The sequence below is a fragment of the Lissotriton helveticus genome, chromosome 6 (assembly GCF_964261635.1).
Source record: "Lissotriton helveticus chromosome 6, aLisHel1.1, whole genome shotgun sequence".
NCBI lineage: Eukaryota > Metazoa > Chordata > Amphibia > Caudata > Salamandridae > Lissotriton > Lissotriton helveticus.
In genome coordinates, this window is record NC_136067.1 from 914,230,625 (window position 1) to 914,242,903 (window position 12,279).

The window sequence follows — 12,279 nt, forward strand, 5'->3', positions numbered from 1 at the left end:
GAGTTTAATATGTAACTCAGGTCATACAGTTTTTAAATTCTTCTAATTAGTGGTGTTGGTAACATTGCTATTAACAATATGAATTCACTAATAATCTTAGCAAAATACTCTCTCTTCAGAATATGAAACAGACAATTTACTTAACCTGAGTGGATACTGTTGGATTGCTGAGGTCCACAGAGTGGAACATGGATTAAATTAATGCTTTGCTGATGTGACTTTGCCTCAATAAGAATCTCTGCTTATTATTTCTGTAGAGCATAATATCCACAACCTTTTGAGGCATCATGTTGACAAAGTTAGGCCTTTGCTTTATGCCAGATTATTGTGGTTGTACTGAGTAATACATTAACGTCATACTTAAATTGTATGTCTTTAATCAACATTGTTATGGTGCAGTAGTTTTTTAATCACAACTTGTTTTTGATTACTTGACTTCATCTAAGATTCCCGGGTTAAATTCCTTAATGGTTGCATATATTCTACAGATGATAGAGATTCTGCTTTGGTTCATCTTTGATGGTTGCACAAAATGTAACGTACTGTGCGAAATTGGGTATTTGGTTGATAAAGGAGTGAGATCTTCTCAAGCAACATCCCACAATCATTGTCAAGGTGAACCATAAAAAGTCACCCTTACTGTGTCCCATTCAAGAAACACACAGTACTAGTCCCAGCACCGGTCCCAAAAAAACAAAGAGGGCAAACCATGAATTGTTTACATTGTAAATATAGAAGGCAATGCATCCAAGAAGTCAAAAGGAAGAGAATAGCATGATGAAATAATGATGAAAGATTGAGGCAAAAGAAGGAAACCCTTTCATATGTATATGGCACACCCTTAGTGGATGTGTTAATAAGGTGAATGTAGCCTAAAACACTGTACTACTTGTCAAGGTAAAAAACGATAAATCTAAATGTTTTTGTATCTGTGAAAATGGCAAGTTGTTGGTAGAGTCCCTTTTCCTTAAATGACAAGGACATGGATACCAATAATGATATCATAATCAAGTAATACAAACCCACTTAATGCCTCTTCACCACATATATTTTTCTGCTTATGCTACTGCCTGTTTGATTGCTCTACTATGGGTCTCAACATGGGGACCAATAGTTCCCCTGCATAATCATAGTTTTGGGGACTTTGCTTTGTAAAAGTAACATCAAGAATACAAAGGCAATTTCCATGGGATAGGCACCAGTTAGCAAATTAAGTAAAAGATATAGAAGAACTAATAACTAAGTACTTTAATAGAATTTGAATTCATGAAATATGTAAATCATGTATCCCCAGATTTCTTACTTAACCGATGGATCTAAAACAACTTGTCTTGTTCGAACACTTGACTAATGAGGATATATAAATGCTTGGCTAGTTGGCCTACAAAAATCATTAATTCCAGTTAGGGTTTAGAGTAATCACATTGAATATGAATATAGTGGATCTACAAGCAATGAGCATCAGTGGAGATGTTTTGCATTCTTGCCATTGTTGAACTACAACTCCATTTCACTTTTTGTTAGATTGGACCACAGCCCTCAATTAAATGCATTTGGAGTGATAAATGTTTCTGCAGGTCATAGGTTCGCAGTTTTATTTTTCGCATGGATGATATTATACTTAGGAAATTTGCTTAATATTAATTTTATATATATATATATAACAAAACAACAGAAGAGTACCTTAATAACATGAAAGACAAAAAACAACTTCGCAGGTGGAAGGGGGTAGAGAAATTATTCCACCACCACCACCCGTGAGTGTATAAAGAACGCAGGAAAAATGTACTGTAAAGCGCTCATAGTGAGGAAAAAGGGGAACCCTCAGGCACCTACACAAGGCAGGTAGCCAGTTGTCTTCATCGCGTTCCCGTTTGTTAGTACGTGAATAGTATAAGAGATAAGTGCTTGTTAAAATGAGTATTGACTACTCCCTCAGCAAAAGACTATTTTAATAAAGGGGTAGCTCTAACCCAATTAAAAACAGAGTGAACATTCGGACATGATTAGGGTCGTGTGAATTTGAACCCAATGTCCTAGAAAGGTGGTCGACATGTTTCAGCTGTTGAGCCCAAACTCAGCTCAGCATTCCTCAGGACCAGTATATATTCTTACCTGTAGGGAGGTGCACGCTAAGGCGCCTACTTCAAACCAGGTAGATAAAAAATTGAAAATTACGAACTTGTAATAGGTGCACAGGAATTCCCAGGTGCAAACACTCTCATATCAGAGTGTTCTCAATTCTATTAATAATGGTAGCAGGCTTCCTGGACACGTGGCAGGGGTAAATTTTCACGCCAGCGTTTCCAAGCTGGTGACTCCCCACCTCCACACCTAATTTAATCACATCCACGGCCCGTATCTAATATTAATGTTAACCATTGAAAAAAGCCTGGAAAGTCCATAAAAAACAGACTGAAGATGAAATATTCTGCTTCTACAGATTTAATAAAAACTTCTGGCTTACCTGCACATGTTTTACAGCTTTTCCTGGAGCGACACCTCCCAAATAAATTGGGTCAATGACTTGCCAGGTAGGATCTACAGCATCAACACTTTCTTCCACCACTCGAAGACCATCAATAATCATTCGACCCTTGTTTGTTTCACGCACAAATATCACCTGCAAAGGGGAAAGTCACAGCAAAGAAAACACGGGTAAATATTTATCTGTCCTGTATTCAGTGATTAATTTGAACAGGTCCTTTCCGGCGCACAGCACCAGCACTTAATCATCAACACCAACGCTTATAGTGCAAACTCGACCAAAAGGTAGTGGAGTGCTTTTCATGAGGACCTGTTAAGAAAATATTCAATTTTGGTAGGTACGGGGAGATTAGATGCTTTGCCCAGAATCACAGGATGTTGAACCTACGCCAGACTCGAACCAAAGTAGGGAGCTCTGGCCATTACGCTACATGCTCTCCCCACTTGTAGGGTTTCATGGTTAGTATTTGCTCCTGTCATAGGCGGCGCTAATAGGAGCAAGCGGCTCATGCAAGCTGCCTGACGTGAGCCCCAGCATTTTATTTTTTCACAAATTAACTGCTGCCTGTATTCAAACAAAAGTATTTACAGTACAAGAACAGGAACATTCTAGTGCTTTGAAAAATGTGAGCACTTATCTGACACTAACCCATGGTCCAAATATTGTTTAGGCAATATTGTTCAGGAGGTGATGTGTAACTCATTTTTGGGGCACACCCAGTCAGATATTACAAAGAGATGAGGATGTGGTTGGATCTCCGTGGAGAAAAGTAAATTAGACAGGTACCTCAAACCTCTTCCTTTGGACCAAAAGCATCAGAGAATCGGGCTTTTGGCGGACAAGAGACCTGCCATAGAACTTGCCGGCAATATTACATGGCAACCATGCTTTTACCTCCCCACATCAGCACATAAACAATACATTGTTATGATAATGGACGTTTATTATACCCTGAACTATTGTAGAATTTACAGATTAGAATAGGCATGATAAACATATAAATAGTAGCAAAGGCAATTAATATTAGAGTAAAATTAATAAAAATACCAAACATTATATTTTGTTGTTGATCATTCTATGATACATCTATTTATTAATTTAATATTTATGTATTTATAACTTGCAAGGCGCACCAACATCCATAAGTTGTGTGGTGCATAAAATAACTATGGCAACTAGGAGTATAGAAATTTCAGAAACTCTTATGCGAGCACATAGGTTTTAAGAGCTTGTCTAAAAGCCAAGTGATTGCTCAGGGCTCTAATGCGTGGGTGGTAATACCCAGTACTTTAGCTACACTGTAGTCAATGGAGGGTTTCCACACTTTCTGTGCCCACAGGGAGTTGTTCAATCATATGTATTTCATCACAAGAGTTTACCCTCAGTTATGCTGATCTGTGTGATTGCTCAGGGCTCTAATGCTTGGGTGGTAATAACCAGTACTTTAGCTACACTGTAGTCAATGGAGGGTTTCCACACGTCCTGTACCCATAGTAAGTTGTTCCATCATATGTATTTTATCAACAAGAGTTCACCCTCGGTTCTGCTGATCTGTGTAAGCCTCCTTACATGGCTTGTTACCAGCCACATAGGAGATCAGCTAAACTCATACTTTGGATTTGCAAGGCTCCCATGATTGTAGCTAGGCCATCCCATTCTCATTAGGAGAGACGGGGTGACATTGGCTGTGTGTCTGAATAAAGTAGTTGCCTGGTAAGGATAATATGGCAACTTTGGCTCAGAGCTGGTGCTTGACAACCCTTTCCCTATGTGGCTTAGCTGCTAGAGCAGCTGACTTTGAAGCTGGGGAACCAGTTTGAGTCTGATGGGCAGCTCAACGTCTTCTGATTCTGGACAAATCACTTAATTTCCCGTGCCTAAAAATGAATGTGCCAGTCTTCAATGCAATTGGTGCTTATGTCAAGTGCTTTGATCTTTTCACTGGTCTCTGTCACATAGTGACAGTGGCTGGGCAAGGTGGCAAGCCAACCAACCACTCTATCAGAAATAGTTCAGAAGAGAGCCCAATTAAAAACCACTGTCAATCACACAATATTCTTGCAGAATGCATTCACATTGACAGCTCTTTTCTGACCCAAGGCCTGCTGAGGCTGGCTTTCTCCTTCATTAGACCCTTGAGGTTGTCATTTTCCAAGAAAAAACTGGGTATGAGTGCTTTGTGTCTCACGTCTCATGTGAATGGGAGAACTTCTACATGACTCAATCCAGGTCTGTTCTTTTGTCTAAGAATAGCTGGTCACCTTCTAGAAGCAAATAACCATTTGCTATTTTAGAGGGTCAAATGGGTTCTTCCTCCCAACCTGCATGGATTATTGCAACAGCCTATAGTCTTGTCTCCCTAGTACATCATTCTTACCACTCCAATACGTTAAAAATCATGCAACTTGCCTGTTTTCTGACCACACCCCTCTGGCCTTTACATCCCTGCACTCGCTCCCAATAATAGAAAGAGAGCCCTTCAAAACAGTTTGCGTTTTATCCAGGATGCGTAATGGCAACCAATTACCTTGCAAAACTGTTTGTCCTTTACCAAAGGAACGTAAAACTCAAGTCTGCCAACAGGTGTTTACTTCAAACCAACCATTTGGCTACAGAAGATATAGTGATTGCTTTATCCCCCACCATTAATCATCAATCACAGTCTTATTTCCAGATCGATCACCCTGAGGTCTACCCCCTCAAAAAATGCCTTCTGGCACACATTCACCCCTTCTAGGAAAGTGACATTCACTACTTGCTCACATTGCTGAAACCATCAAATCACTTGATTGACCCTTTACCTCCTTCTATCTTTAAGGAGATCAAATTGTCTATCCTCCCTCAATGGACTAAGATCGAAAATGCCTCTCTCCTCCAGGGCACCATACCTGATTGTCTAAAAGAAGGAGAGGTAACCCCCATCCTAAACAAAACCAACGGCAGACTGCAACACTTAAACAATTTCCATCCAATCTCCAACATTCCCACTCTGGCGAAGCTTATCGAGAAATGTGTACAGATCCAACTCTGTAATCACATGAATCAGTACCAATTCCTAAAGCAATACTAGTCTGGTTTCCGCCAAGACCACAGCACAGAAACAGCACTCACTCAAATAGTGGAAGACGCCTATCAATGCTGGATCAGAATGATGTGTGTCTTCTCATCCTCCTTGACTTATCTTCAGCATTTGACACTGTGAAACACATCAACCTTCTAAACCTACTTGAAAGAAAGATGGGTTTACCAGGGACCGTCCTCCAATGGTCTACTTCATTCCTCCTGAACAAGAACCCAAAGAATAAAGGTCAACCACTCTCTGTCGAAGCCCTCTATGGTCACCTTGGGAGTCCCACTCTCACATTCTCTTCAACTTATTCATGGATCCTTTAGCAGACTTCTTAGCATCCTCCAACATCCATTACCACATTTATGCTGATGGCACACAACTGTACCTGAAAATCTCTTCTCCTGATGACTTCAGTTCTCTCAACATTATTCTACAGAATACTCAGAACTGGCTTATGCTCAACCATCTCAAACTTAATACCATCAAAAGAAGAAGATCGACCTTTGGATGAAACATCTAACTGCTCTTAATTGTACTCCTCACTTTGTAGAATCTGCAAGATCTCTGCTAATTATACTAGACAAACATCTGCACATGCAGAAGCACATCAGCAATGCCATCAAAGGAGCAAATTATCAGATGAGAATTCTAATGAAACTAAAACCCTTCCTCCCCCAAGATGATCTTAAATCGGCAGCCCAAGCCCTAGTAATCCCAGGGCGTGATTACAGAAGTGTCACACTCAGTGGCCTTCCCAGATACAAACTGGCCCCTTTACAGGCCTCCCTTAACGCTGCAGCCAGATTCATCACCGGCACAAAAAGAAACAATCACATCTCTTCTGACCTGAAAACCCTAAACTGGCTCCTGTATGAAGCACAAATTCATCTAAAAATCACTTGCATAACCCATAAAGCACTGCATTTCAACACCCCAAGATACCTTGCATAAAAGCTGGAACTATCTGGCGGATGGAACTAGCAACAGCTCCATGCTGCTCAAACCTCAGATTTTCCTCAAGAAGAAAGCGTGCAACAGAGCTTTCTCAGGCATCGGACCGAAAATCTGGAATTCTCTTCCGAAGGAAATCTATCTGATTCACTCTACCGCCTCCTTCAAATCAGAAGTGAAATAAATCCTGAGGTCTAAATGGTTATACTAAAAGTTGTCAATATACTATTTATCGATCGAACTTACCTGTTGAACTCTTATTTTGTTGAGCACAATCACCTCCGTATGGTCCCCTAAAGAGATCGCGCTCCTAGATTTGATACTCTTCTATGTTTATATTTTATGTCGTAAATGCACTGTATTACTGTTTTTTACTGATTTATCCACTCCCCTTGTAAAGCGCTCTGATACCCTCACGGGTCTTGTTCGCACTATAAAAAACTTTATAAATAAATAGCCACATCCATGGTTCTTCCCAGCCCCTTCATCTTCAAATAAACAATTCTTATTTCATATTCAGAAGGTATTTAAAGACTCATCTATTCACCCTGGCATTTAGGTAATCCTATCCTCTTACCAAAAGTCGTGCACAGCTATTTCCTATGTCTTGCCCAGTCAGAAACCTAAGACAATGCCACTACATCCAAGCTACACCCGTATAAATAGCCTGAATCAGGGTGAAACCGGTCTTGGGTTGCTTGTTTTCTGGTTCAGAGAGGACCTGACCTGGCAGTTTGTGCTGAACTCTTCCTATGGGATTAGGATAAAGACTAATTTGCATATGGCTGGGTCCAAGCTAAGGTGGCATGGTGGGCAAAAGAAGGATGGGTTGAAACGCTAGCCTGAGCAATTGCCAGTGACTAGATTCATTACAAACATTCCTCCCATCACATTTTGTGTGTTTGGTATAATGCCTAGAGTGGCTAAGGGTATGCCCAAATGTGGTTCCCGTGCTCACTGTGCGACTCAAGCTGTACCTGACTTTTGAGCTCCAATCTGGGGAAAACCAACCTTGGGCTGCTAATGTTCTGGTTAAGGGAGGACCTGACCAGGCAGTTCGGGATAGATTATTCCGATTGGAGCAGGATCGATGCGGATTTGCTCATGGCTGGGTCCAAACTGAGGTGGCACCCTGGGTAAAAGAATGATGGGCTGGAATTCTACCCTGAGCAATTACCAGTGGTTAGACTTATTGCAATTGTTCCTTCCATAACCTTTCGTGTGTTTCACCTAAATATTTGGTCCCAGTAGATGAATATTTTATGGGTCTTACTCTATTTGGAGATCTTATGATGGATGGATACAGTACTTACGTTTTTTTAGAAGCCTAGGCTTAGCTTCCCCTTTTGGGGGCAATTCTGCCATTAATCGAACCCTATGAGTTTGCGTTCACACGTTTCAGCCCTGGATGAAACAAAAACTTGAACAGGACCAGGGCGGGCCCGGAGAAAATCAGTGAGGCCTCAAATATTCCTTAGTATGACCCACCACTAAAAGATCTGTATTCTTGATTAAGCTGTTAATGTCACAGAAGTACTGGTAGGAAGATGCCTAAAGTTCTTCTAAGGGTTTTGTAGGAACCTTTTACAGACTGATGTACTTTGCAGATCATAAGTCTGGAATACAATATTGAGTTATCCTTACAGCCTCTATAAGTTATGATGCCATGCCTTCACTCACTGCAGATGATGATAGACCTTGTGACCTTTTCTAGTATGCAAGTTAAGTGATTGGGTTTTTAATGTCAGGGCTTTTCTCAAGAGCTAACAGTGATGGTGCAGTAATCTAGACCTCCCTTCATTCCTCAAAGCTACAACAGACATTGGGCCCATGCCAAAACTTTATGTACAGCTAAAGCTATTGCAAAATTTTCCTTTTGTTTTTTGTCTTTCAGCTCTGTCATATGGGTTTGCTTCCATTCTTTCTGCCACTCTTGTTCTTCTGCAGTGGGCAATCTGACAGCCCACTGAAAGGATTTCATTGATATGGAGTATTTAGCAGCTGCTATTTTGCCCACACTCATCATCTTTCTAGGCCTCATGTCCTTTCCATTTGCCACTGGTTGTCTCAAACAACTAATGAAAATACTTATGGTACACTCCTAACTACACTGATATCTAATCTTTCTGGGAGGCTTTGTCATCCACTACATTGACGAGGAAGACTTACAGATCACTATTCTTAAAAGCTTCCTTACCGATTCCAATTTGGTACAAGAGTGCACAGATGTAACACACACCAAGGATGCTACACTTGTTCTACACAAATTAAAAATACATGTCATTGCCATTGCCTCCATTATCCCAACTGACTGGTCAGACCATCACCAACTTATATTCCACATTACCACAACCACATAAATCAAAAGATCAAGAGAGCAAACCAAAAGACTGGATAATAGATAGTAGAAATATGAACAAGCATGACCTGACTTCCCTATTCCAGCTGAATCTTCTACCACCAAGTGAAGTAAGAAGCATTAAAGAGCTTATTGAGCGATACAACCAAAAAATAGCTGATATCAAAGCCTCACTATACCTCAAAGGACACAAAGAAAACATTCTCCTATCCTTGGTTTAACCAAAACTTAAATGAAACAAAGAAGGGAATCAGAATATAAGGGAGATTAGGGAAACAAGGGGCCAGATGTGCAAACATTAGGAATTCCTATTTCCTAATTGCGATTCTATGCGAATTGCAATTAGAAAATAGGTATTCTTAATGTAGGAAGCTTTTTTCAGTTCCACTAGTGAAATCCTAGTGGGTCGCAAATAGACATACCTCATGCATATTAATACACAGGCCCATAGGAATGAATGGGGAGTTATTCCTTATTTGCGATTAGCAATTTGCTAATCGCAAATAAGGATGATGTAGGAATCGCAATATTTTTTGCTATTCCTACATGAATTCCGTTTTGCAAGTCCTTAATAGCGATTCCTTAATAATCGCTATTAAGGACTCGCTAAATGGGACTATGATGAATATAGCTGATTGTAGCTAAATTAGTAATATTTCACAGCTAAATAATTTAGGGACACTAAAAGTATTTATTAAAAATAGAATTGCTTGCTGGATTCAGAAAGATAGTTTTGTGAGACAGTGCATAATGTGTTCAATATGCGCAATGTGCGCAAATAAGGAATAACTTCCCATTCATTCCTATGGGCCAACAGGCCCATAGGAATGAATGGGGAGTTATTCCTTATTTGCGATTAGCAATTTGCTAATCGCAAATAAGGATGCGATTTCAAGGGTGCCAGGGGTGTCCAAAGGACACCCTGTAGCACCCCTGAAATGGAAATGGAGCCTGATGTTGCGCACACACATGTCCAAAAGACATGTGTGTGTGTAACATACCACTAAAGTGCATTTTTCTAAGTTTTCGCTATTTACCACGAAGTCTGACTTCGTGGTAAATAGCGGCCGGAAATTGCGAATTCGCATATTTTAAAAGTTTCATGAATTGCATTTAAGGAATCTCAAATAGAGATTCCTTAAATGCCATTCCTCGCAAATATGCGATTTCGCAAATAGCGATTTTTGCATTTGGGATGATGAATCCCAAATGCAAAAATTGCGCTCGCAAAGGGCCAGATTCTGAGAATCTGGCCCTTTGCGAGCCGATTTTTCTTTCATGAATCATTATGAATCTTTTTTAAATTTTCACTAAAATATGGCCTAGTTACATAACCTCATGGCAGAAACAATGCTCTCCGGTGAAGTGAGCAATGGAACAGAGAAGAAAATAGAATCTTATCATGTCTTGTGAAACTATGTCTTACATTACAATATCAGTTGACGGCCTGGTAAACATATTGACTACATGGTCTTATAGCAGGTCATCAAAATAATTAACTTTATTTTGCATTTGCTATAGAAGTTTATAGTGATTTCTAGAGAAGGTGGAATAGGAAACTTAGAACAGCACATTGCATACTTAGGTATGTACCAATGGCGTGTGCAATGTATAAGATGCTGGTTGATAGAGGTAATCAAGTCAAGTTAAATAAACTTTATTCGGCCACAAGTGACCATAAAAGCACATTTGCACACACCAAGAGTAAAAGGATAAACACTATAAAATACATAATAAAGGGTAGGTCCACAGATTCATATATAATTGCCAAGTATGAGTCTCAGAGCCCTAAGATACAGAATTTCTGCGCTTTCATAGACCTCGTTAAAGTGCAAGTCTACAAATGCATATACAATTGCCAAGTGTGGGTCTCAGAGCCCTGATATACAGATCTTCTGCGCTTTCCAGGACGTCATTAAAGTGCAATCTATACAGTACTAGCAATAATTAAAAACAATGCCCCGTAAAATATAAAATTTCTAAGACCGGTTCAGTGCATGATCACATTTTTTCCTCCACAATACGGCGCCTGTTAAAAATCTCGCGACCCCAAAACATATCAAAAATGAAGACAGCATTTGAAGATATTTCAGAGTGGGCCTCGCTTGTGCCAAATTACAATGTTTTAAAAGTCGTAAGATGTATTTCACCCCTCCCGGTCATTAAACAATCCTCAGAAAAACATAAAATGTAGAAGATCTTGGTCTGAGAAGTCATCACAAGAGCAGGGCTTTAAGGACCCTGGCTTAGAAAAGACCTTGGGGACCTTGAGACACCAGAGAATTTAATTAAACCTAAATCTAATTAAAAGAAAGCGATGGTGTAAATTTTCAATGTAAAACCAGAACAGTTGTTCCAGGGTCCCAGGACTCAATATTAAATATTGTCTTATCGTGGGTTTATTGAGTTCACTGTTTTCCCTTTCCACCATCCTCCTGGCTAAAAATTGCCTTCTAATCTCTTTCAACTCTCCAGGGCACATCTCTCTGGGGTGTGTAAAGAGCTCAGGGCGCCCTATATTCTCTAGCTGCTGTGAAATGTAAGCTAGCCGAGGAACGTCAGCAGCCCTATCAAGCCTCATACAGTCTTCTAAAACAAATTGGTTCAGAGTAGGGGTGGGGCTAGACCATATTTTTAACCAGCGGATTAAGGCGGCCACTGCTATGCAATCGGAAATGTAGCCCTGCCCTAGTTCTTCATGCCCCATAAAGGTAGGGGTGCTAGGGGGTACTGTTAAAAGTTTCCACAGATATTTATTTTCGGCCACGTGCAGAGGGCCGTTCTCCTTATAGACCCATACCTTGCTGCCAAACGTGGCCATTAGTATGCATTTCTCGTCATAGACGTTCAATAGTGGTTGCAATGGTTTACTTCCCAATCACCTAGCAAAGACCATAGTTGCTCCTGCAGGTCCAGACAGGGTATTTTTTTGAGTATTGGCTGAGCCACCCATGACCCTTTTTCGTCAAACAGAATTCCCAAATAAGATTGTCACGCTTTATGTTACCAATCAACATTATATGGCACTTAGAGAAATTAATGGAGAGGTCAGGCGAAACCAAAAAATCAATAAAAGTATTTACAAGTCTTTGCAGACCCAGTGGTGCCCTTGCAAATAAAACTGCCTTGCCTGCATATAAGAGAGCAGGAATGAGTTCAGAGGCTGCTCTAGGGATGTCTTTGCTAGCAATTGACAGAACAGCTCCCAGGTTATTAATATATCAAGTAAATAGGACGGGCTAAAATACATCCCTGCCTCACCCCTTGTTTATCAACCCAGGATTTCGTAAGGAAACCATTTTTATTATATCTGGCCGAGGCAGTCAAATTTAAGTGGGACCAGTGCAAGAAGGCCACCAGATCGGCATCCATTCCAATTTTTAGTAGTAAGGGCCATAGTTTTGACCTATT

At 40.3% G+C, this 12,279-nt stretch overlaps 1 protein-coding gene across 1 annotated transcript in view; it reads right to left on the reverse strand.

The window, feature by feature from the left end:
* LAMA4 (laminin subunit alpha 4) overlaps window positions 1-12,279 on the reverse strand; it is a 467,067-nt gene that overhangs the window by 15,283 nt on the left and 439,505 nt on the right. Inside the window, exon 35 of the mRNA XM_078648567.1 lies at window positions 2,468-2,623. Within this exon, the coding sequence (XP_078504693.1) occupies window positions 2,468-2,623 (156 nt within the window). The remainder of the gene's footprint in view (window positions 1-2,467; window positions 2,624-12,279) is intronic.